This window comes from Daucus carota, chromosome 9, assembly GCF_001625215.2.
Source record: "Daucus carota subsp. sativus chromosome 9, DH1 v3.0, whole genome shotgun sequence".
NCBI lineage: Eukaryota > Viridiplantae > Streptophyta > Magnoliopsida > Apiales > Apiaceae > Daucus > Daucus carota.
In genome coordinates this window covers 38,593,870-38,615,082 of record NC_030389.2, presented here as the reverse complement: position 1 = coordinate 38,615,082, position 21,213 = coordinate 38,593,870, and the positions used below count along the sequence as shown (strand labels likewise).

At 33.5% G+C, this 21,213-nt stretch overlaps 5 protein-coding genes across 5 annotated transcripts; all 5 read right to left on the bottom strand.

Moving 5' to 3' along the window:
• Window positions 1-1,237: 1,237 nt before the first annotated feature.
• Window positions 1,238-2,980, bottom strand: LOC108200673 (small ribosomal subunit protein eS21y). Its single transcript, XM_017368907.2, has 4 exons — window positions 2,838-2,980; window positions 2,668-2,748; window positions 2,452-2,584; window positions 1,238-1,456 (listed from the first exon to the last, which is right to left on the bottom strand). The coding sequence occupies exons 2-4, from the start codon at window positions 2,715-2,717 to the stop codon at window positions 1,394-1,396; spliced, it is 246 nt and encodes an 81-aa protein (XP_017224396.1). The 5' UTR covers window positions 2,718-2,748; window positions 2,838-2,980; the 3' UTR covers window positions 1,238-1,393.
• A 4,851-nt stretch (window positions 2,981-7,831) lies between these two features.
• Window positions 7,832-9,117, bottom strand: LOC108201592 (F-box/kelch-repeat protein At3g06240-like). Its single transcript, XM_017369882.2, has one exon. The coding sequence runs from the start codon at window positions 9,010-9,012 to the stop codon at window positions 7,885-7,887; it is 1,128 nt and encodes a 375-aa protein (XP_017225371.1). The 5' UTR covers window positions 9,013-9,117; the 3' UTR covers window positions 7,832-7,884.
• A 204-nt stretch (window positions 9,118-9,321) lies between these two features.
• Window positions 9,322-10,836, bottom strand: LOC108200939 (uncharacterized). The gene is made up of 5 exons (XM_017369212.2): window positions 10,540-10,836; window positions 10,348-10,454; window positions 10,106-10,253; window positions 9,797-9,991; window positions 9,322-9,698 (listed from the first exon to the last, which is right to left on the bottom strand). Exons 1-5 carry the CDS (start codon window positions 10,741-10,743, stop codon window positions 9,471-9,473), a joined length of 882 nt encoding a protein of 293 aa, XP_017224701.1. The 5' UTR covers window positions 10,744-10,836; the 3' UTR covers window positions 9,322-9,470.
• Window positions 10,837-11,811: 975 nt separating this feature from the next.
• Window positions 11,812-14,035, bottom strand: LOC108201936 (acetylajmalan esterase). The gene is made up of 5 exons (XM_017370281.2): window positions 13,704-14,035; window positions 13,378-13,590; window positions 12,735-12,883; window positions 12,351-12,618; window positions 11,812-12,208 (listed from the first exon to the last, which is right to left on the bottom strand). Exons 1-5 carry the CDS (start codon window positions 13,969-13,971, stop codon window positions 11,988-11,990), a joined length of 1,119 nt encoding a protein of 372 aa, XP_017225770.1. The 5' UTR covers window positions 13,972-14,035; the 3' UTR covers window positions 11,812-11,987.
• A 4,308-nt stretch (window positions 14,036-18,343) lies between these two features.
• On the bottom strand, window positions 18,344-20,908 carry LOC108201591 (acetylajmalan esterase). Its single transcript, XM_017369881.2, has 5 exons — window positions 20,603-20,908; window positions 20,290-20,502; window positions 20,051-20,199; window positions 19,685-19,952; window positions 18,344-18,752 (listed from the first exon to the last, which is right to left on the bottom strand). The coding sequence occupies exons 1-5, from the start codon at window positions 20,874-20,876 to the stop codon at window positions 18,532-18,534; spliced, it is 1,125 nt and encodes a 374-aa protein (XP_017225370.2). The 5' UTR covers window positions 20,877-20,908; the 3' UTR covers window positions 18,344-18,531.
• Between the last annotated feature and the right edge of the window lie 305 nt (window positions 20,909-21,213).

Here is a 21,213-nt window from a genome sequence, read left to right as displayed (position 1 = left end):
GTTTTAACACCAGAGCCTGAAGAACAAAACACCTAGGAACAGTCCTTTTATGTAAGCTATACTGCAAAACATAGGTGCATTTGACTACCTTGATGGACTCCATCCCAATTTATAAATAAAGAAATCCAACAATTTCCAAACTTGTAGTATGTATCCTATAGGCTCTCAATTGTATATGGCTAGATCAGAAAGGAATCGAGACTTCTACCTCAAAAATCTGCAGAACTCCTTCTGGTAGAGACGAAGGAGGAAGTGTGACGGTTTGAATTCTAAAGGAGTGGGTGAAGACTGAAAGTCTAAAACTAATGAGAACGTATAAGATTATAAGAATAATACTAGTGTTTTTAATACTTAAGTTTAATAATAAATAAACATAATATATAAATTGACATATAATTACAAAAAATATATAATAACACTAAAGCTCGAATAGGCTCGCGAACCCTACGAACCAAATACTTTTAAGCTCGGGCTCGGCTCGATATAATGTTCGAACTGTTCGAGTTCAGGCTCGGCTCGATTAATAACGAATCGAATTCGAATATTTGCCGAATCGAGCTCGAGTAGCTCACGAACTATTTGGTTTGTTTACAGCCCTAGTTGGGAGGGCCAAACAAATCTCATACTCCCTCCGTCCCATTTTAAGTTTTAACTGCTTTTGACTTTTTTACACGTATTTTAAGATGTTAAAAAAATCACATCTAAACATTATTATTGTTTATAAAATCTATATCAAATAAAAGTTTAGAATCTAAACTTTTATTTGATATAAGAATTAAATCTTTTTATTGAGCGTAGATACTATTTTTTACACCTCAATATACGTGTCAAAAAGTCAAACATCAGTTAAAATGGGACAGAGGGAGTATTATATTTCAACAAAGACATTGATCGACCATGCTCAAGTGTTTTATGTTACAGTTTGAAGCACAGAAAACTTCAGTTTTATTATCAGATAAACTACTGCATCTATCCAACAGCTAAATAACATGAGAAACAGATATCTTAAGAGTGAGTGAGCTGGGAAAACAAAAGAATTTGCCTTCATGGGGCCAGGCCGTAATATAAAAAAGAAGAAATTACACCGCTGCATTTGCTCTTGAAATAAAAGCACAGTAGGATCCAGTGACAAGTACTCTTGAGTCCAAAATGTGCAAATGGTAATACAGTATACAGTTATGAGGTATAAAAATTTATTTTAGAATGGGTATAATGAAAGATTAAAGAAAATTGTAACTCAAACAAAACACATCCGAATGATATTACGGGGAAACTAGAAACCCATAGATTCAAGCTCAAACTATTAATGAAGAGAAAGTAGTTTGCATAGCAATATCTTTTTGCTTCAGACAAATTATAGTTCTAACAAATAAAAAACGATAACAATATTTTTCTATTGTTTTAGCTCAGCTTTCTTCTTCTGCCATAGGCGATCCACTGCACTATCAGCATCTCCCTGTATAGCAAACACAACAAACAAATACATTAATCAGCTGCATGCATTCATGCTAAGAATACAAGTGACATTCAACATCACAAACAGGCTACATATGTTGAACCATATTAACTTCAATATTTAATACAATCAAACTCTTGAAATGCCCTACAACCTAAAACTAAAGTTAAATACGCCACCCTAGTAACTTTCTAAGGTAACAAATGCCGGAGAGATTCATATAATCCAGATCCACATAATATATAAAAACCGTTTGCACAGTATCGTCAATCAGTACTTCAACGTATAAACATTATAAAACCACTCTAGCATAAGAGAACCATTCTATGCCCTTTCAAGAATCAAATATACACCTTATCTACACATTTCATTATCGGAACTATTTTCCGGCCAACATAAACTGAAATTCCTGTCAAGTTCACTCTTCACACCAACTAACATACTCTCCAAGGTCTAACTCAATTTCCACTACGCACAAGACACTTGTTTGCCAAGTTAGAAAGCACAACTCAAAGCATTCTAACAATATCAGGCAATTACACTAACTCGATATCCACTCCGAACAGGTTAGCAAGTGAATGTAAAACAAGTGCCAATCAATTCTAGTAAACACAATCAAGAAAACACAGGACTAGGGGCCTTTGTGCTTAATGATTACAAATCAGAAGTTATTTATAAGTGAAAAATAGTTTTTATTTTATGTGTTTTGATAATGTTTTTGATATTTATAAATTATCAGGCATAAATATACCAATAAATTATTTTCAATTATCTTCGAAGTTGGTCCTTACATTTTTTTTAATCAAATTTCAAAAATAAAAGTAAGTAACTAAAACAAAACTAGAATTTTCAAATTCTCACATTCTGGCTTACACTCAGAAATTTACTCATAAGTTGTTTCAAACAAGTTGTTTTTGACTTCTACGCCCGGAAGCTGGACTCAAAAGCCAGCCAAAAACCAAACACAATTCCGAAAAGCAAAGGCGAGAAAAAACCTGAGCACGGACGAAACCGCAAAGCGCAAAAGTGGTGAAACCGCCGGTGTAAATACCCCTGTCATCCAAATGACCCACATTGATCTGAACCGAAGCATGATCCTTCGAAGTGATCAAACGGTTGGTGGCAGAACTGTAATTATATGTACTTCATCAAAATCACAGCACAATCAATTAAAAATAATATACACAAAATACATAAACATAAAAAAATACCATTTTCTGGGGATATAGAGATCCATGTTTTGACCCTCATCGTTCATCATCTTGACTGCTCTTTAAATTTAACTTCGGCGACTATATATAAAAGCGTTCGAAATAAATTTATCGACATCGAATAATAATCAGAGATGAATAAATTTAAGAAAAATGGGTGCGATTAGTACCTGATGATGAAGAAGAGAGAGTTAGTGCAGCTGGAGATTGGGGAAGAATGGAAGAGAGAGTTAGATATAGTGCAAAACCCTAGTTTTCTATTTATGCGATGGACGGCCTGGATTTGCTGGATATGAGGCCCGGTTTAATGTCGATTTTGGTGATAATCCGGCCCATGTTTACCCTTTCTTTTAATATCCGGCCCGTTTATGATATAAAATATCGTTCTGTTTTTAGGAGAGACACTTGATGCCACGTAATGGGAAAGAATGCCCCGTGATTGTGTTGTAGATATACCAATAAAAAGTTACTATGATTTTTATGATGTGAAATTGTGAATTCAAGTTGCAAGCCCAAAAACAAAAATTGGTCCAAGTTTAGTTTAAAGTTCGGATTCGATTTATATCAATTTATATCGGTTTGCTTTTGATTTTTAAAAAGTTTAAAATAACATTTGTTGTACTGATTTGACAAATATAATTATGCACAGAGCTCGACTGAAATTATAGATGAGAGGAGAATATGGTTGGAGCATGATATTTCTTATGATTATCTATATTTTTTAATGTTTAGTATACTCATTTTTTAACTAAGAATTTTTTATGAATGGAGTTACTCTAATAATTTTTATTAAATAATATTTTTCTGTCAATCTCTAATTCTCTACTTGCATTAAGAAGATAATTAGTATCAAGTTTTATCTAAATAAACATAAATTATTTATTTGTTACATACTTTCGAATTGTATTTAAAGGAACTTATCATGCTTATGATAATCGGCCATGTTTACACATAGGCACCGCCGCGTGACGAACGACTTTCTTAATTAGTCAATTAAGAAGAAATTTAATAAATGTAACGGATACAAAATGGGGCAAAAGACGTGGAATAGAATGACAAGGAGAGTCAATCATATAACATGCGTCTATAACGTATACACACCACACAGTACAAAAACTCGTAATGCCTGATCATAAACAGCTCATAAATTAGAAAACAAACTATAAAGTCAAAAACAGACAAGCACCTCCACCATCTCAACTCACTTTCAAAGTAGTGGCTCACATCACCCCAATGGCACATCCGTAATTAACTCATCCTGGCTTATCCGACGGATGTTAATCCAACCCGAACCCGATTAATTTTATATCGATCAATATTTATGTCGAGAATTTTTTTATGATATTTTAAATATATTTAATACAGAATAATATAAATATGATTCTGAATTCGATGTTTTTATATTTTTTTACAATGCAGGCTTATATGCCTTATAATTTAGTATTTGTTCAATATTTTTCGAATGAGTCAGAGTCGAACTCGGGTCTCCCGGGACAACAGAGGATACACCCCCACTTGACTATCCAATCGTGCTCGAATTCGATGTTTAAATGTTTTTCGAATCTCGACTATTTTGAAATTCTGATTTACGATCGAGAGTGGCACATCTGTAATTAACAAGAAATATCAATGTCATGCTATCACACCCCTCCACATATATCCCCAAACCGCTCCACTCTCCTCTCATTTCCTCCAAACACTCCCCCAAAATCTAGAGAGAGAAACAGCCTCCCTCTCCACACTCTAGAGAGAGAAACAAAAGAAAGCAGACCGCAAAGAAAATGAGAAGCTCAACAACTCTCCTCGTGATCTGCGCAACGCTCCTCATCACAATCCTCTCAATCTCAGCCGTCGACGCCTCCGCCGCGTCAAACTCCTACCTCTCCTTCCTCCCGGCGTCCGGCACCGTCGCCGACTTCATCTCCGACGAGTCGGAGTTCGATTTGGACTCGGACATCAACCGGCGCATCTTAGCCACTCGCAGGAGGTACATAAGCTACGGCGCGCTGAGCAGGAACACTGTGCCGTGTTCGAGACGAGGCGCATCGTATTATAACTGCCGGCAAGGCGCTCAGGCGAATCCGTACAATCGCGGTTGCAGTAAGATTACGAGATGTCGCCGTTGAAGATCTGGAGAAACGCTTCTGCTACGAATATTATTGTTATTGTTACTACTGTTTATTCTTTTTGATCTGATGAATATTCGAATATCTAATTGTGTAATTTGAATTTTTTTATTTTATTTTGTTTTGTGGAGATCGTACTTCGTAGTTATATGTTATTCTCTATAAAATTTATATGTAAATGGAGGATCAGATAATAATGAAATTCATATATTTTTATATGATTTTTGTAATGTGATCGATCTGTTTGAATATGTTTCCTGTGTGATTCGCTGCCCTTTTTTTTTTTTTTTTTTTTTTGCGATTTACACTTTTGTTAATGAATTGTCAGATTGAGAGTGTGTGTTTATTTCGCATTTAGATGATAATATTGTCAAATTTGTAATTTGGTTGATTCGAACTGTTGTAATGGATTGTCAAATTCGCAATGTAGGAAATTTGTTCTTTAGCTAATCAGTAATCGGAGTAAGTGGGGAGCCTTTTGGTTGCACACGATACTGCCACTACGATTTTATGCCAGCAAATTGAAATATGCGTAAATGTGGGCACTAATTTGTACTCTAATACATTGGTGCTGTGTGGGAATCAGAAGCCATTTCTGCTTCTGGCTTCTGCTTTTCTTGATCCGTTTGTGTAAAGAAATAGAAGCACTTTTAAGAAGCTGAGAATGCTAGCTTCTCTCACAGTTTCTGCTTCTTTTCCAAACACTTTATTAACTTATTTACTTTTTTTTACTTTATGGAATCACTTTTTTAAGTTTGGCCAAACGGGCCCATTGATTGTCAAAATTCACGGCTAAATATTTGTTTGTGCTTGTCAGCGAAGGTCGACTTCGAGTCCAGAACAATACTCCCTCCGTCCCCCTGAATTGTATACATTGGGGGACGGGGACGCGGCACGGACTTTAATGCTCCTGTAAAGTGTAGTTGTGTAATTTATTTTTAAAATTTTCTTTTTCTGAATTAAAGTTTGGATGTTATATTTTTATTCAGAAAAAGAAAATCTCAAAAATAAGTTACGGAACTATATTTTATAAGAGCATTGAAATGCGTGTCGAACAGTTGAAAAGAAGCGTATACAATTAAATGGGACAGAGGGAGTAGTTGATAGCCACCACCAAACTTCGAGTCGAGATCATAGCCAGGTGGCGATGGTTGTGATTCCAGTCGATTTGTATCGACACTAGTAGTTTTTTGCTGGAAAAATAGATGAAATTTTTTTCAAAAAATTTAAAAAGAAGTTTTCTTGAACAATAACTTTTAATTAAGAATCTGTTTTTAAAAAAAGCAAGTTCTATATTTTTGGAAATTGCTGTTTTTCAATTTTTACCGGAAGCTGTTATAAATTTGTATTTTACACCATCAAACCTAAGAAAAACATTATTCGTAAATATTATAACATAAAAATATTTAAATATAAAAAATTATCAAACAGTTATCTAATTTCAGCGATAATATTTTTTTACTAAATCTTTTGTTTAATACATCAATTTTTAACATAAAAATATGTGCACTTACTTTAATTTGTTTATTCTTCCGTAAAAATTTTGGTTTTGAGATCCAACATTTTACTAATTGGTTCACATCCTATTCTTACAAATATTTTAATTATGTTGTTTTCTCGTTTATTCAGTGTCAGCGTGTCTTTTACGATTAATTTTGCTGATAAACTATAATTACAATTATTATGTTCGCTTTCGAAGCACTTAAAGGTGAGATGATTTTTCATGAAATTTTCAACTTGTTTAGAATGCGTCATGATAATTAATGAGTTCAATTAATAAAATTTATAAATTTTCTTTTATGTATTGAAGTCTGGATTAACGAATATTAAGATGACTCTATAGGTGCACCCTTGCAGTCTCATATAATCCTATCTTGTGGTCTCGTATTTCACTTGAATATTAATTTCTTAATTAACTCAAACCAAATTTAATTCTTCTTTTGTTATATATTTTTAAACATTTCAAATTTTATAGTGTAACATATAATCTTTTTCCTAAACACGCACTATATATATGATAGGCTTAGAAGTTATGTTACTCCTCTTTATTTATTTGGACACTCAAAGCTTGGACATGCATATAAACATTCAAAACACTTATTTTTGAAAGAAAATATGTAAAAAATTTAAAATATTATTAAGTTCGATACTCGAACACGTATACACGTCGGTACTCCGAATCCAAATAACATAGCCTACGGATTTCGGAACTGTAATCTGTAATCCAAGCATTATTTGTTTTGATACTACGCGTAAGATTGAATAGCGCAAAGAGAAAGGTGTAACAGAGTATAAATGTTTTCCATGCCAGGCTGTAGCTAATTATGGAAATCTGGGTCAATAATACTGTGGGGTACCAATACCATAGTATCAACATCTTCCTCGACTATTCTATTCTTGATGCTCTCTCTATTCACTACCTCTTTTATCCAGCTCAACGGATACAACACCAAGTTGTTTTCTAGTATTAACTTGAAGATTCCTCACATTCAACATTTACAAAATATGAATGCTCAATCATTCGTCTCTGACTCGTTTCGATTTAATTACATTTCGATTCCAGATAATATTCACATGTACTACGAATAATCTGTGCTGCAAATTATCATCTACAACTCACTCCATCTAATTCTGATTATATAAAGAATTGCATGAGATCTCAGCTAATATAATTCAGCGTCTGTCCAATTTCGATTATATTTGTAAATGCCGTATGGTTTTTGATTAATAAATTGATTCCTTTTTGTCAAAAATTTTTTTTTGAGATTTTTAATTTTACATACTAGAACAGTGTTATAAAAAGCGAGAATTGGACTTAATCGGTCAAATCACGGAATAAGGATTTATCGGAGATTAATCGGATTATTAATTGCATAATCGGAGATTTAATCAGTTCGACGAGCTAAAAAAGGGATTATTTGGGGATAAGGATTGATCACCGATTTTTAAAACCGAGACGAAAACGGGTAATCTACACAGTAAAATAGCCAAAAAAAAAAAAAAAACTATGTGTATTGTAGATAATGATCCTAGGACAATTGAAGTCAAGATTGCAAGATAAATTTACATATACATAAAATATAATGGAAGCTCAGTTCCATCTGTTGCAATGAGGTGAGACAAGGCTCTCAGGACATACTACATGGTCTCTAAATATGTCAGGAAGCCCACAGATAACTATATCATTGAAACTCTTGTTTTCTATATTATACATCACCAGTCTTCTCCCATTACTCTCCATCAGAATTTCATGTTCTCCTAGCATGCACACTGGCCCTAGTGTGTAGAACATGTTATCAGGCTCATTGATGATCACTCTAGTCCAAGAACTCGTCACGCCGTACTCCTTCATCATCCAGATATCCCATGTGTATGTTTGGTTTCCATCAACAGTCAGATGGTACACATATAAGCACAAAGAGAGGCATTTTCCAAGCACTGTGAGCCGGGCTGTGTCGATTTGGCCTTCTTCGTCTGCATAAATATCTGGAAGGGGGACTTCCCTGAACTTTTCTGTAACTATGTCGAATGCTGCAATGATCCACTTGTAGTTCCAGGTGATTGTGGCAAGCCAGTGAACTGAACCATTTAGGAAAACCCCGGAACAAGGCCAGGTATCCGAGTGGTTGAAGGGAGAGTTTTGAATCTGTTTCCAGCAGTTTTGTCTGATTGTGTATACCTGGACTAACATTTCAGGGCAGTTTTCAGAATCATGGTTTTCTACCATTTCAATATCAGGGAATGTAATTGTGACTATCTTGTAATCATTCGTGGATGAGTCGAAGCCAATGCCATAAATTGTGCGGCATTTTGACCAACCTGAGGATTTATCTGGCAATTTCTTGAATTCTAGAGTTGTTGGATTCAGCAAGACTAATGTGTTGTCGTCGTAGACAAGTAAAAGCAATCCATTACATGAACTCAGAACTTGGAGCCAATGGTTGGGGTGCTCAAAGTTGAGTTTTATTGGGACCTCATCTTCAATGTTACTGAGAGGCTGTTTTGATAAATTGATGGAGTAAAGGGAGTTTGGGGGAGATGTGAGGATGAGTTTGTGGTCGTGGAATCCTTGTTTAAGGTATGTTTTGACAAAGTGAGGGTCGCAGATTATCTCTCGCCATGGCTTTGACACACACTTGCATTGGGCTAGTGATTCAACTGGAAGCCGGAGAAGTATGTCTCGTATAATATCTTGCTGGAGAAATTCATAGCTAGACATTTATATTAAAAGTTCAAAGTAGATGATGATACTTTTGTATATGTTTCATTTCTGGACTGGAAAAACAAATGTATATTTTGTATAATGTATGAATAACCAGAATCTAACTAAGATTAATAGTTCATGTCAAAGGAACAACTTGATTCTCGCTAAGCCATTCTAACACTAATGGCACAAGTTGGTTTCTCTTTGTGGTGCCTAAAATGTGCCCGAAATATAGGAGAAACCAACTTCAAATGAGTGCAATCACATTCACTATTAAAGATAAACAGAGACAGGGATATAAATAGAGGTACACCAGGATGGATATATATAGAAAACAAAGATACGATATTATTGGCATTGCTTAACTGACTAGCATTCGACCATAGCAAATCCTGCTGCAGCGGTAGCTGCATCATCTACGAGTTCTACATTTCCAGAATATGATGCAAATAGCTAACATTGATATCTGATTTCTAAGAGACAATTTTAACAACAGCTAGCGCATCAATAGCTGACAAACTAGTCTGGCAGAAGTTTTGCCATGCCTCTTCTTTCTGCTCTTCACCCTCCGTGAATGACTTGTACATTAGTGAGATCATATTTCGAGCTGCTTCTCTTGCCTCTGGGAGCTTATCATTCAACAATTTCGCAGCCATTTGGATCAATGGAACCAGCCCAAACTCTTTCATTCCTTCAAGCTCCTGAATTTAGAATTGAAAACATGTAAATACAGAAGTTTACTCATGGGATCAGCAGTCATAGTCATATAGATAGTGTTAACGCGTAAAATAAAGTATACCATCTTTGAAACACATTGAGATAGTGAAACTGCAGCTTTGGCCCTGACCCTCGGGTTGGCATGAGTTCCGTATACACGGAGCTTTTGCAGCATGGGAAGTGGTGCAATGGAATCTACCATTATCTTTAATGCCTTTTCTGCTTCTTCACACACAAACTTTTTGTCTTGAGAAGCCTTGAGCAATAGTTGTAGGAGCTGCAGGCACAATAAAACATCAATTAACTTAAAAATTACCTGTCCGATCAAACAATAGACAAGATAAAATACATAAATCCTATTCATAGTTCATAGATATGCATAAATATATACCATCTGATCAAGTGCATCAGCAGTGGTGTCATCAAGCAACTTATCACCATAACATTTAAACATATCTGATGCAGCCATTATAGCAGTCTTGCACAGAGCACTTCTCGGATTCTTCATTGCCTTCACTTGTACAAGCATTACTTTATCCCTACGAACATCAACCAAATTCAATTAAAACCCACTTCTTACACAATCACTTTCTAGTTTCTACACAATTAAATAAAAAACATTCAATCTCTTACGAGATGGGGAACAACAGATCAGAGTGAAACAACGCAAAGCGCCTAGCATCATTCAAAGACTCGCACACTTTCACCCAATCCTTCGATTCCAACCCCTCAATTAGGCTCTGCATTTTATCAAACAAGTAAGAGTCAACAATTCAAAACCCGAAAACAATACCTACTACGATAAACAATTACACAAACACACACCTGGATCTTGAGATCAGGGTCATCAAGGGGTTCAAGATCATCAGAAGCAACATAATCGACGGCATCGGGGATCGTAACCGGAGGCAAAGGGGCCACATTTTCATCATTCACAGCATTCAATTTAGCAGCAACAGACACCTTGGCTTGTTTTTTAGGCCTTTCTTGAACCAAAGGCAAGGCATTATCAAGACTCCTCAGCGCCATTACAGATATTCCGTATTCGATATCCGGTATTCGATAATATATATGTGTGTGTATATGTTGAGAATGAGATGAAGATATGAAAATTGAGGGCTAGGGTTTGAATAATAAGAGTGTAGGATCTTCCAACGGTCGAATTGGAATTTGAATAAAGTTGGGTTTGAAGTTAACGGTCCCTTAATATGGGCCATATGATATGAGTATAAGAGTACATATATGAACCTGTAAAGCAATATCATGCGGCCCAAAACTTATTTTATGAATTTTGGGTGGGTCACTTAAATTTTACAGGTGGTAATTTTGGGCATGTACCGCAACATTCATTATTAACAGCGTTCAATTTACCGGCGTAAATTTTGAAATCCGATTACAATTTAGCCTTAAGAGCAACTTGTGCATTTTTAGGTTTTCGAGTTTGTGCAGAAACACCAGAAGAAGATACACAAAATAACAGTATAATAACAATAAGTGTTACAAACCCAGATCTAAAATGGGTCTCCATTTACTAAAACTGGGTCGAATTTGATTGATTAATAACGAACATAGCTTGCCGATTTATCAAAAACTCAGATAAAAGTTGGAGAGGAAGACAAATGGCGGAGGTGTCTGTTTTCTGTAGTGTTTGTTTTGGTTTGTAAAACCAATGTTCATTAGAAGATAGAATTCGAACGAGAGACGTTTTTTAAGTAATAGTACGATAACGAAAAAAAGCTGACCAAACCAAAAAAACGTGAACAAAAAGTAGGACTACAAATTATACATATGTTGGCTTATTATATAGTTTATATTCTAAACATAGTGAATGCAAAACGACCAAATTATTTGGGAGATTAAAGATATATCATCAGAAATTTACAATCATCGTGTGTGGAGAAAAATGTTTAGTTTTTGCATGAAGAAAATGTCTAGGATACATTAAGCAAAACTACTAATTAGTCTCTTAACCTCTTAAGCTACGTTTTCAACCACAGTTAACAAATGAAGTACTAAGGGACCGTTTGGCTGAGTTTAAAATAAGTGCTTATTGCTTAAAATAAATAAGTAGAGTAGGAGTTAGAAGCAAGATAAGACTTATAAGTGATTAAAGTGTTTGAGAAATAAGTAGAAGTCCTGAAACAAAAGCTAGCATTCCTGGTTTTTTATAATTGCTTCTTGACTTTTTACACAAACAGTACGAATAAGTGCTTTTAACTTATAAGCCGAGAAGTCCGACTTAAAATGGTTGCCAAACACCCACTAAAATTATATCAAGAAGCCTGACACTGCAGCATTGGTGCCATGTTGGAGATGAGCCTAGTTGCCATATATCTGTTAGCCTGCTCAGTTAGATGAACTCCATCCCAGCTTATGCGTTTATTCGGATTTGAGCACATTGCAACTCCCGGGAATCCACAAATCCTTGTAAACGAAAAATTGTAATCACCACCACTTCCACAACAAGCCTTTTGCAACGAATTCGGATCAAATCCTATAAGATATTAAAACAACACGGACAAAATCATATCTAAGAATCATTCCAATCAAAACTTAACACATGTCATTTTGTGAAAAAAATTGTAACCAATTTTGTGCATGAAGCATTATCCTGCTTAAAATCAGGAAACACATACCTAAGTGAGTAGCTCGCGAGAAAACCCATTGCAATGCACCATAGAGGTCCCCATAAACAATAGTGACACCAGGGTTCTCTTTCTTCAACTCCTCAATGGCTCCTCTCAACTGCCTGTTATGATAAACTGAAAACTCATTGTACTCCTTCAAGCAATGGTTTTCATCAAAAGTGCTGTTGCCTTGGAACATGGTCAAGTAAGATGGAACACAACCTATAGGAAGGTTTCCAGGAATAACTATTTTACGCGCTCCAAGCTTGATGACTTGCTGTCAGAATTCGTCGATAAAACAGATTCTTATTAGTGCCAAACCAGTTACATTAACACACATATATATGTAAATGCAAATAGTTAATTAAACACATGATTTAGAGGGACACTTACTCTTGTTGCTTCCATTATGACTTGGACCACTTCTGGAACAAGATTCTTGACTTCTTCGATGGTTTTGCCTCCGAATAATGCATAATTATAATCATTACCTCCCACCTCTCCCATCATAAACAATGAATTCTTAAGCTTGTCCCTGCAATCTGTCACAAACCACCATTAAACTTCAATAAAATTAAGAGAAATTTTAAGATGGTTGCTAAAATTTTCGGATCTTCACACAATATTGGCTTATTTTTCTAAATAACAAAACCGTGGTCGGACTTTTCCTCCCCTTTTTTATAAAAGTGGCCTCAACTCCTGTTAATGATATGCAGTTAAGAATAAAAAATTAAAGAGTATTTTCAAGATTGTGCTGAAGTTTGTTGATGATATATAATCGATCAATATTTTGTGAAAATGTAAAAACTTTAGCCACCATATTCTTTAATTTTTAATCTTGCGTATCATTAGCAGAAGTTGACAACAGCCTCTTTTTTAACAAATAGAGTAAAAGTTCACCCACAATTTTATTATTTTAGCCACATCTTGTAAAATTTTGAAAACTTTAGTCAACATCTTAAAATTTACTCTAAAATTAAATCAAGTGTGAGACACTAATTATTGATAATAATAATAATTGAGTATTCTGAAGTACCATAGTCCGTCTTGCAGTAAGAAGAAAGGTACTCAGACATCCAACGAAGTTGCACATCAAGAGAACTACTGGTTCGTCCGCCATGTATATTTTTCGAGGCCAGAGTTTCGACAGGGAGTGCAGTTGCACCTGCTACTGCAAAATTTATTCCGTGCCTAAAATGTCCACTTCTTCCCTCGTACGGACTTAACAAAGGAAGACCGGCTACCAATGCTGTTCAAATAAATTGTTAGAATATAACATGATTCTCGTAATTCATTCTGCAATTTTTTGCACAATTCACAAAACACGCAAATAAAACACAGAAATTTGTAAATTATGTGTACCGATATAGTCGATCATAATAAGACCATTCGAATAACGTCCAGTAGGGTGGTTGTATGTTATGCCGTATGGTAGTCTCCTAGAGATATCAAATGGCCTTTCATGAACAAGATTTCCGGTGTCGGAAAGAGAATCTCCGAACTGAAATATCTTGTCGAATTTACAGTTTCGAAATAAATTTAGCCTGGGATGAGATGCTGCATTAGCCATGGAGGATAAGCTAATGAGAACAAGAAAAGTATAGAAAACTGCTTTGAATCTTGAAGCCATGATTTTCGAATATCTAACTTGATGTGCCAAGAAAATAGTTATGGGGTATGCAATAATATCTGGTGAAGTTTAATTATATAGCCGAAATATATCCGAAGTTCTGTAGGTTTCATTGTTTCAATTGTAATACATGTGACCTTTTCTATTTCGGACTGGTTAAAGAAAAACATAAAACACTTTGAATAGGATTGTTTTTGAGATTTTTAATATATGTAAAATTTTTACATCCGAAGATTTTCGGATTGAAATTTAAATACATGTGATCTAATTGTATTCCAGCCTGAATCTCAACACAGCATATAAATCTTGCCCGGCGAGATTATTTTTAAGATATAAATCGTGTAAAGACTATTAATGAATTTAGAAAATTATTATATTTTGTTATTTTAAATATAATAATGATAATTAATAATATAAATGATATTAACAATTAATAGTTGATTTATTTGAATTTTGATTCTGTTTTAATTACGTGCAAAGGAAAATTGCTAGTAATTTTGTTATTTAACATATCTCAGGCAATTATATGCGAGGGACTGTCATCCATTTCGTATTTTGAATAATGATAGAAAAAGCCTACTATATATGATCAAATTATGCGAAGTATTATTTGAAAGATAAAAAATAGGGTGTTTAGCATGGTTTTCAAGCCCGATTTTTTGTTTATAAGTCGAAATCAGCTTATTTGAACACGTTATATAAATAATTTATGAGTCAATTTTCAAATTATAAGTGAAAAGCTGAGAAGTTGAAAATCCTAAATTTAATTAAAGATTTATTCTTGTATTTGAAATTTGATTTTACAAAAATGTAGAGGATCACGTTAAAAGATAGTCTATAATAATTTATCATTATATTAATAAATTTTTATACCTCATAAGCTGTAAACACAAAAAAATTTATCCAAACACATAATTTAAAAGTTAACTCTCACTTATAACAAACTTATTTATAAGTAATAAGCAATTTTTTAAAAGTTAAATTAAACGGTCAAAGAATATCATCAAAAAAATTTAATTATTGTGAGGGAGGAAACTGTTTAGCTAGTTTCTGCATCAAGAAAATGCATAGGATAGATTAAGCAAAACTACTAAGAGCAAGTCCAATAGGTGTGCTAAATCAAGTCTTAAATCCAAAAATAAGGAATATGGGATAAAATTGCACTCCAACACTATGCTAGTGATGTGCTAAATCACTAGCACAACTGCACAAGCCTCCCCTTCCCTATTTTTAGAATATGCTAGCCACTTCTAAACTATTTTTATCATTAAAATATTCACTTCCCTCTCTCCTCCACATCATTCCCCTCTCTCCTCCACACCAAAGTTGTTTAAATTTAATAATATTACTAGTGTTTTTGCCCGCGCTTCGCGCACGGGCTTCAAATTTTTATTGAATTTTGTTATTATTATTTCACAAATACATTTAATAAATAATTATATTTGAATTTTCAAATAAAATATAAAGTAGGAAGAAAAAAATTATATTAGACATAACTCTCTTATACTTAAGTTTATTATATATCAAAAAAATTCAAGTGAAATTATATGTCAAACAATATTAAACTAAAATTATATATCAAACAAAACATTATGTTAATAAGAACATCAAAATTATAAGTCAAATCGAAAAAATAGATTTGAATGACTATCCACTATAATGATAGTTATACCTCATTCTTGTTTCATGAGGGATTGGGCAGTCACGATTCTACCCTACCCGACCCGAGTCTAACTCGTACCGAGCGGATTGTGTTTTACCAAACCCAAATTATAGGGTTTCGGATAATAATTTGTTCTTAAACCCGAATAATTTTTGGACCAGGATCGGGTTTGATTCGAACCCGACCTGAAAATCCGGAATTCATTTCGAACCCGAACCCGAATACATACATACATACATATATACATAATATCTTTTATAATATATTTATTATTTCATATATAATAAAATTAAAACAAAATTAAGATATTTATATTTAATATTTTATATATATTTAATATTATTTGTTGAATAAATAATAATTACTCGTGTAATATTCTTCAAGTTCAGGTTTAAGATTCCTGAATTTTTCAAGTTTGGGTTCCATTTTGGTATTTGAGAAACCAATTTCGACCGACCCGATTGCTATCTGTAACAGTGATACATATCTACTATGATGAAGGTGACCTACATAAAATGTTTAAAACGTACTATTAATGACGTAATATTAAAATTTATAAAAATACTTTTTATAATATCTATATCACTATGTTAGAAACTTTAATATATATTATTCTCAAAATTAAAAATTGACATATTTGTGACATAGCTAAATATTAGACGACTCCCAGATATTAAATATTAAATAAAAATATAATTACAAATTTTAATTTTAATTTTTAAACACTTTATTTATATATAAATGAATATAATTAAAGCTTAGTTATATGATACATGATAAGCTTAACAATTGTGACAGTATATTCAATATAATTATCTTCTACAAATTTGATTAGTTGTGTACAAATTCAAAATTCAAAAAATGCTACGATCTATGGAATGTAGTTATTGCATTACCATTCAAAATTTAATATAATTGTCAGTCATTGATTACATCCAATTTTAGGATATTTAGGACATGTGATTGTTCTAAAATAAATATAGAATATGATATGACACGTCAAAATTTAAAATAGGTGTTATTGTCGTGGACTTTTTTTGAAATATGTGGCATTGATGATTTGGCACTGTTCAGGATTTATAATATAATTTGGGTTCGATTTTGGTATTTGTGAAACCCGTTTCGACCGATCCATTGATTACGCACAATTTTAGGAATCTTAGGACATCTGAATGGTCTAAAATAAGTATGGAATATTATATGACATGGCAAAATTTAAAATAGATGCCATTGACTTGGACTTTTTTTTTTTTTGAAATATGTGACATTGATGATTTGGCATTATTTAATATTTATAATATAGTTTGGATTCGATTTTGGAATTTGCGAAACCCGTTTCGATCGACCCGATTACTGTCTCTAAGTAATAGCACATATCTACTATGATTAAGTTGACCTACATAAAATGCTTAATACATACTAATTAATGACGTAATATTATTATAAAAATATTTTTTATAATACTTATATCACTTTCAGAAAAAGTCCGATTTTAGAGCTCGTCTACTTACAGGTTCTGACAACTACAATTGGTGGCAAGGTCAAATGGAGGCTCATCTATCCAGAGATCCCCTTATGCAAAGAGTTGTGCAGAGAGGTCCTTATGAATATCTTGATAAAGATTACATGTGATTGGTCTAAAATAAATATGGAATATGATATGACACGTCAAAATTTAAAATAGGTGTTATTGTCGTGGACTTTTTTCGAAATATATGGTATTGATGATTTGGCACTGTTCAGGATTTATAATATAATTTGGGTTCGATTTTGGTATTTGTGAAACCCGTTTCGACCGATCCATTAATTACGCACAATTTTAGGAATCTTAGGGCATCTGAGTGGTCTAAAATAAGTATGGAATATTACATGACATGGCAAAATTTAAAATAGATGCCATTGACTTGGACTTTTTTTTTTGAAATATGTGATATTGATGATCTGGCATTTTCAGGATTTATAATATAGTTTGGATTCGATTTTGGAATTTGTGAAACCCGTTTCGATCGACCCGATTACTGTCTCTAAGTAATAGCACATATCTACTATGATTAAGTTGACCTACATAAAATGCTTAATACATACTTATATCACTATGTTAGAAAATATTATTATAAAAATATTATTATAAATATATTATTAATACATAAAATATTATTATAAAAATATTTATATCACCATGTTAGAAAATGTAATATATATTATTCCGAAAATTAAAAAGCAACATATTTGTAACATAGCTAAATTTTAGACGACTTTCGGATATTAAATATTAAATAAAAATATAATTATAAATTTCAATTTTTAAACACTTCATTTATTTATATATAAGTTAATAAGTTAATATAATTAAAGCGTAGTTATATGATACATGATAAGCTTAACAATTGTGGCAGTATATTCAATATAATTATTATCTTCAATTTTAATTAGTTCCGTACAAATTTAACATTAAAAAAATGCTATGATTATGGAATGTAGTTATTGCATTACTATTCAAAATTTAATATAATTGTCAGTTATTGATTACGCTCAATTTTAGGAATTCAAAGATATGTGATTGATTATTCTGATATGCTTAAATAAATAAGGGAAATTATAATGACATGGCAAACTCTAAAATATGTGGCATTGAGGTGGACTTTTTTTGAAATATGTGGCATTGATGACGTGGCACTGTTCAGGATTTATAATATACATAGATAATAATAGGGAATGGATATAGGGAGTACTATTGGAGCTCATGTGCTAAATCTTGTGCTAAATCACTAAGACATATTATTTTATAATATTTTTAGGGAACCTCTTAGCATAGTGTTGGACTTGCTCTAACTAGTCTCTTAACCTCTTATTTTCAACCACACTTAACTAGGAATGAAGTACTATAACTAATTATATCAAGAAGCCGGGCACTTTAGCATTTGTGCCATGTTGGAGATGAGCCAAGTTGCCAAATATCTGTTAGCTTGCTGAGTTAGATGAACTCCATCCCAGCTTATGCGTTTATTCGGATTTGAGCATACTGCAGCTCCTGGGAATCCACAAAACCTTGTAAATGAAAAATTGTAATCACCGCCACTTCCACAACAAGCTTTTTGCAACGAATTTCCATCAAATCCTATAAATATTAAAATAACACCAACGGACTCATATTTAGGAATCAAAAAAATTATTCTTAAAAGAGTAAATTCCAGGATGTGAACAAAATTTTCAAAGTTTTGCAAAATGTAGGTTGAAATTCTTAAACAACAAAATTGTGGTTACACTTTTCTTCGGTGTTTTAGAAAAGTGGTTGTCGTCGATTTTCGTTAATGATACATCGCCAAGAATTAAATATTAAATTTTTTTTATAAAGATGGTTAAAGTTCACTTTTTCACAAATATTAGCCGATTATCAACAAACTTTAACAATCATTTTGAATTTTTTTATAATTATTAATCCTTAACGTGTATCATTAACGGGAGTTGACAGCGACCCATTTTCAAAAGGTGTTTAATTAGTCGATTTATTAGCGAACAAGGAAAAATATTATCTAGACGGGTGAATAGATTACCTTGAAACAACAACGATTAATTACTATTGTTATAAAGCAGGCTCGTATTTGGGTTGTGAGGCTTACTTCCTAGCCCCAGTGGGAATAGTGACTAGCGTTATAGGTCGTTGGGCGGCCGGAAGGTTGCCTCCCGAACATTTGGCGATCTCAGATGTGTCGGTATCAACGGCGACTCATTATTTCTTTTTCAGGGTAAGAAGGGGTAGAGAAAATGCCTCGAGCCAATGTTCGAGTACCAGGCGCTACGGCTGAAGTAACCCATGCCATACTCCCAGGAAAAGCTCAGCTAATTTTGAAGTAACAGAAAGAAAAGCAACGACTGGAATGGGAGAGTCAGAGTCGAAAAGAGGATTCCTCACTTCTTTCTCTCATTCAAAACCGTGCATTAGATGTCTATAATTTTGGTATTTTAATATATAAGCAACATTTTGTAAAAAATCGAAAATTTTACACACCAACTTGAAATTTAGTCTACTTAAAATCAGGAAACACATACCTAAGTAAGTAGCTCGAGAGAAAACCCTCTGCAATGCATGATAGAGGTTCCCATAAACAATAGTGACAGCAGGGTTCTCTTTCTTCAACTTCTCAATGGCTCCTCTCAATTGCCTGTTATGATAAATTGAAAACTCATTGTACTCCCTCAAGCAATGGTTTTCATCAAAAGTGCTGTTGCCTTGGAACATGGTCAAGTAAGATGGAACACAACCTATAGGAAGGTTTCCAGGAATAACAATTTTACGCGCTCCAAGCTTGATGATTTGCTGTCAGAATTCGTCGATAAACCAGATACTTAATTATTAGTGCCAAACCAGTTACATTAACACAAACATGTAAATGCAAATAGTTAAACAACACTTACTCTTGTTGCTTCCATTATAACTTGAACCACTTCTGGAACAAGATTCTTGACCTCTTCGATGGATTTGCCTCCGAACAATGCATAATTATAATCATTACCTCCCACCTCTCCCATCATAAACAATGAATTCTTAAGCTTGTCCCTGCAATCTGTCACAAGCCACAATTAAACGTCGATAAAATTAAATCAAGTGTCAGACGATTAATTATAGATAATACTCATTTAGTATTATGAAATACCAGAGCCTGTCTTGCAGTAAGAAGAAAGGTAATCAGACATCCGACGAAGTTGCACATCAAGAGAACTATTGGTTGGTGCGCCATGTATATTTTTCGAAGCCAGAGTTCTGACAGGGAGTGCAGTTGAACCCGCCACTGCAAAATTTATTCCGTGCCTAAAATGTGCCCTTCTTCCCTCATACGGATTTAACAAAGGAAGACCAGCTGCCGATGCTGTTCAAATAAACTGTTAGAATATAATATGATTCTCGCAATTTTTTTTACAATTCACAAAATACGCAAATAAACATAGAAATATGTAAATTATGTGTACCGATATAGTCGATCACAATGAGACCATTGGAATACCGTCCTGTAGGTCTGTTGTGGTATGATCTGCCGTATGGTAGTTTACCAGACATATCAAATGGCCTCTCATGAAGAAGATTTCCGGTGTCGGAAAGAGAATCTCCGAACTGAAAAATCTTGTCGAATTTACAGTTTCGAAATAAATTGAGCCCGGGATGAGATGCTGCATTAGCCGTGGAGAATAAGCTAATAATAAGAACAAGAAAAGTACTGAAAAATGCTTTGAATGTTGAAGCCATGACTTATAAATATCTAAGTTGATGCGCCAAGAAACTAGTTATGGGGAATGCAATATCTGGTTAAGTTTGAGTATATAGCAGATTATTTATAGGTTTCAATTGCAATGCATTATGCATGGGACCTTATTCTATGTCATTGGTTTTCAAACAAACATAAAAAAATTCTTTGAATAGGATTGTTTCTGACATTTTTAAAATATGCCTGATTATTACATTTGAAGCTGATCAGATATAAATTTAAATACATGTGATCTAATTATATTTCAGCCTGTTGGATAAACGCAACATATAACTCTTGTACGGCAGGATTATTTTTAAGAATCGTGTAAAGATTATT

Coding starts and splice junctions, on each gene's coding strand:
- LOC108200673 (XM_017368907.2), bottom strand. CDS start 2,717: ATGATGAACGATGAGGGTCAAAACATGGATCTCTATATCCCCAGAAAA. Junction 2,585..2,667: donor CTCTATATCCCCAGAAAATG/GTATTTTTTTAT, acceptor ATATAATTACAG/TTCTGCCACCAACCGTTTGA. Junction 1,457..2,451: donor GCGGTTTCGTCCGTGCTCAG/GTTTTTTCTCGC, acceptor TTTGCTATACAG/GGAGATGCTGATAGTGCAGT.
- LOC108201592 (XM_017369882.2), bottom strand. CDS start 9,012: ATGTCTAGCTATGAATTTCTCCAGCAAGATATTATACGAGACATACTT.
- LOC108200939 (XM_017369212.2), bottom strand. CDS start 10,743: ATGGCGCTGAGGAGTCTTGATAATGCCTTGCCTTTGGTTCAAGAAAGG. Junction 10,455..10,539: donor ACCCTGATCTCAAGATCCAG/GTGTGTGTTTGT, acceptor GATAAAATGCAG/AGCCTAATTGAGGGGTTGGA. Junction 9,699..9,796: donor CTCAATGTGTTTCAAAGATG/GTATACTTTATT, acceptor TTCTAAATTCAG/GAGCTTGAAGGAATGAAAGA.
- LOC108201936 (XM_017370281.2), bottom strand. CDS start 13,971: ATGGCTTCAAGATTCAAAGCAGTTTTCTATACTTTTCTTGTTCTCATT. Junction 12,884..13,377: donor TTACTGCAAGACGGACTATG/GTACTTCAGAAT, acceptor GGTTTGTGACAG/ATTGCAGGGACAAGCTTAAG. Junction 12,209..12,350: donor CTCGCGAGCTACTCACTTAG/GTATGTGTTTCC, acceptor AATATCTTATAG/GATTTGATCCGAATTCGTTG.
- LOC108201591 (XM_017369881.2), bottom strand. CDS start 20,876: ATGGCTTCAACATTCAAAGCATTTTTCAGTACTTTTCTTGTTCTTATT. Junction 19,953..20,050: donor TTATAATGGAAGCAACAAGA/GTAAGTGTTGTT, acceptor GAATTCTGACAG/CAAATCATCAAGCTTGGAGC. Junction 18,753..19,684: donor CTCTCGAGCTACTTACTTAG/GTATGTGTTTCC, acceptor TAATATTTATAG/GATTTGATGGAAATTCGTTG.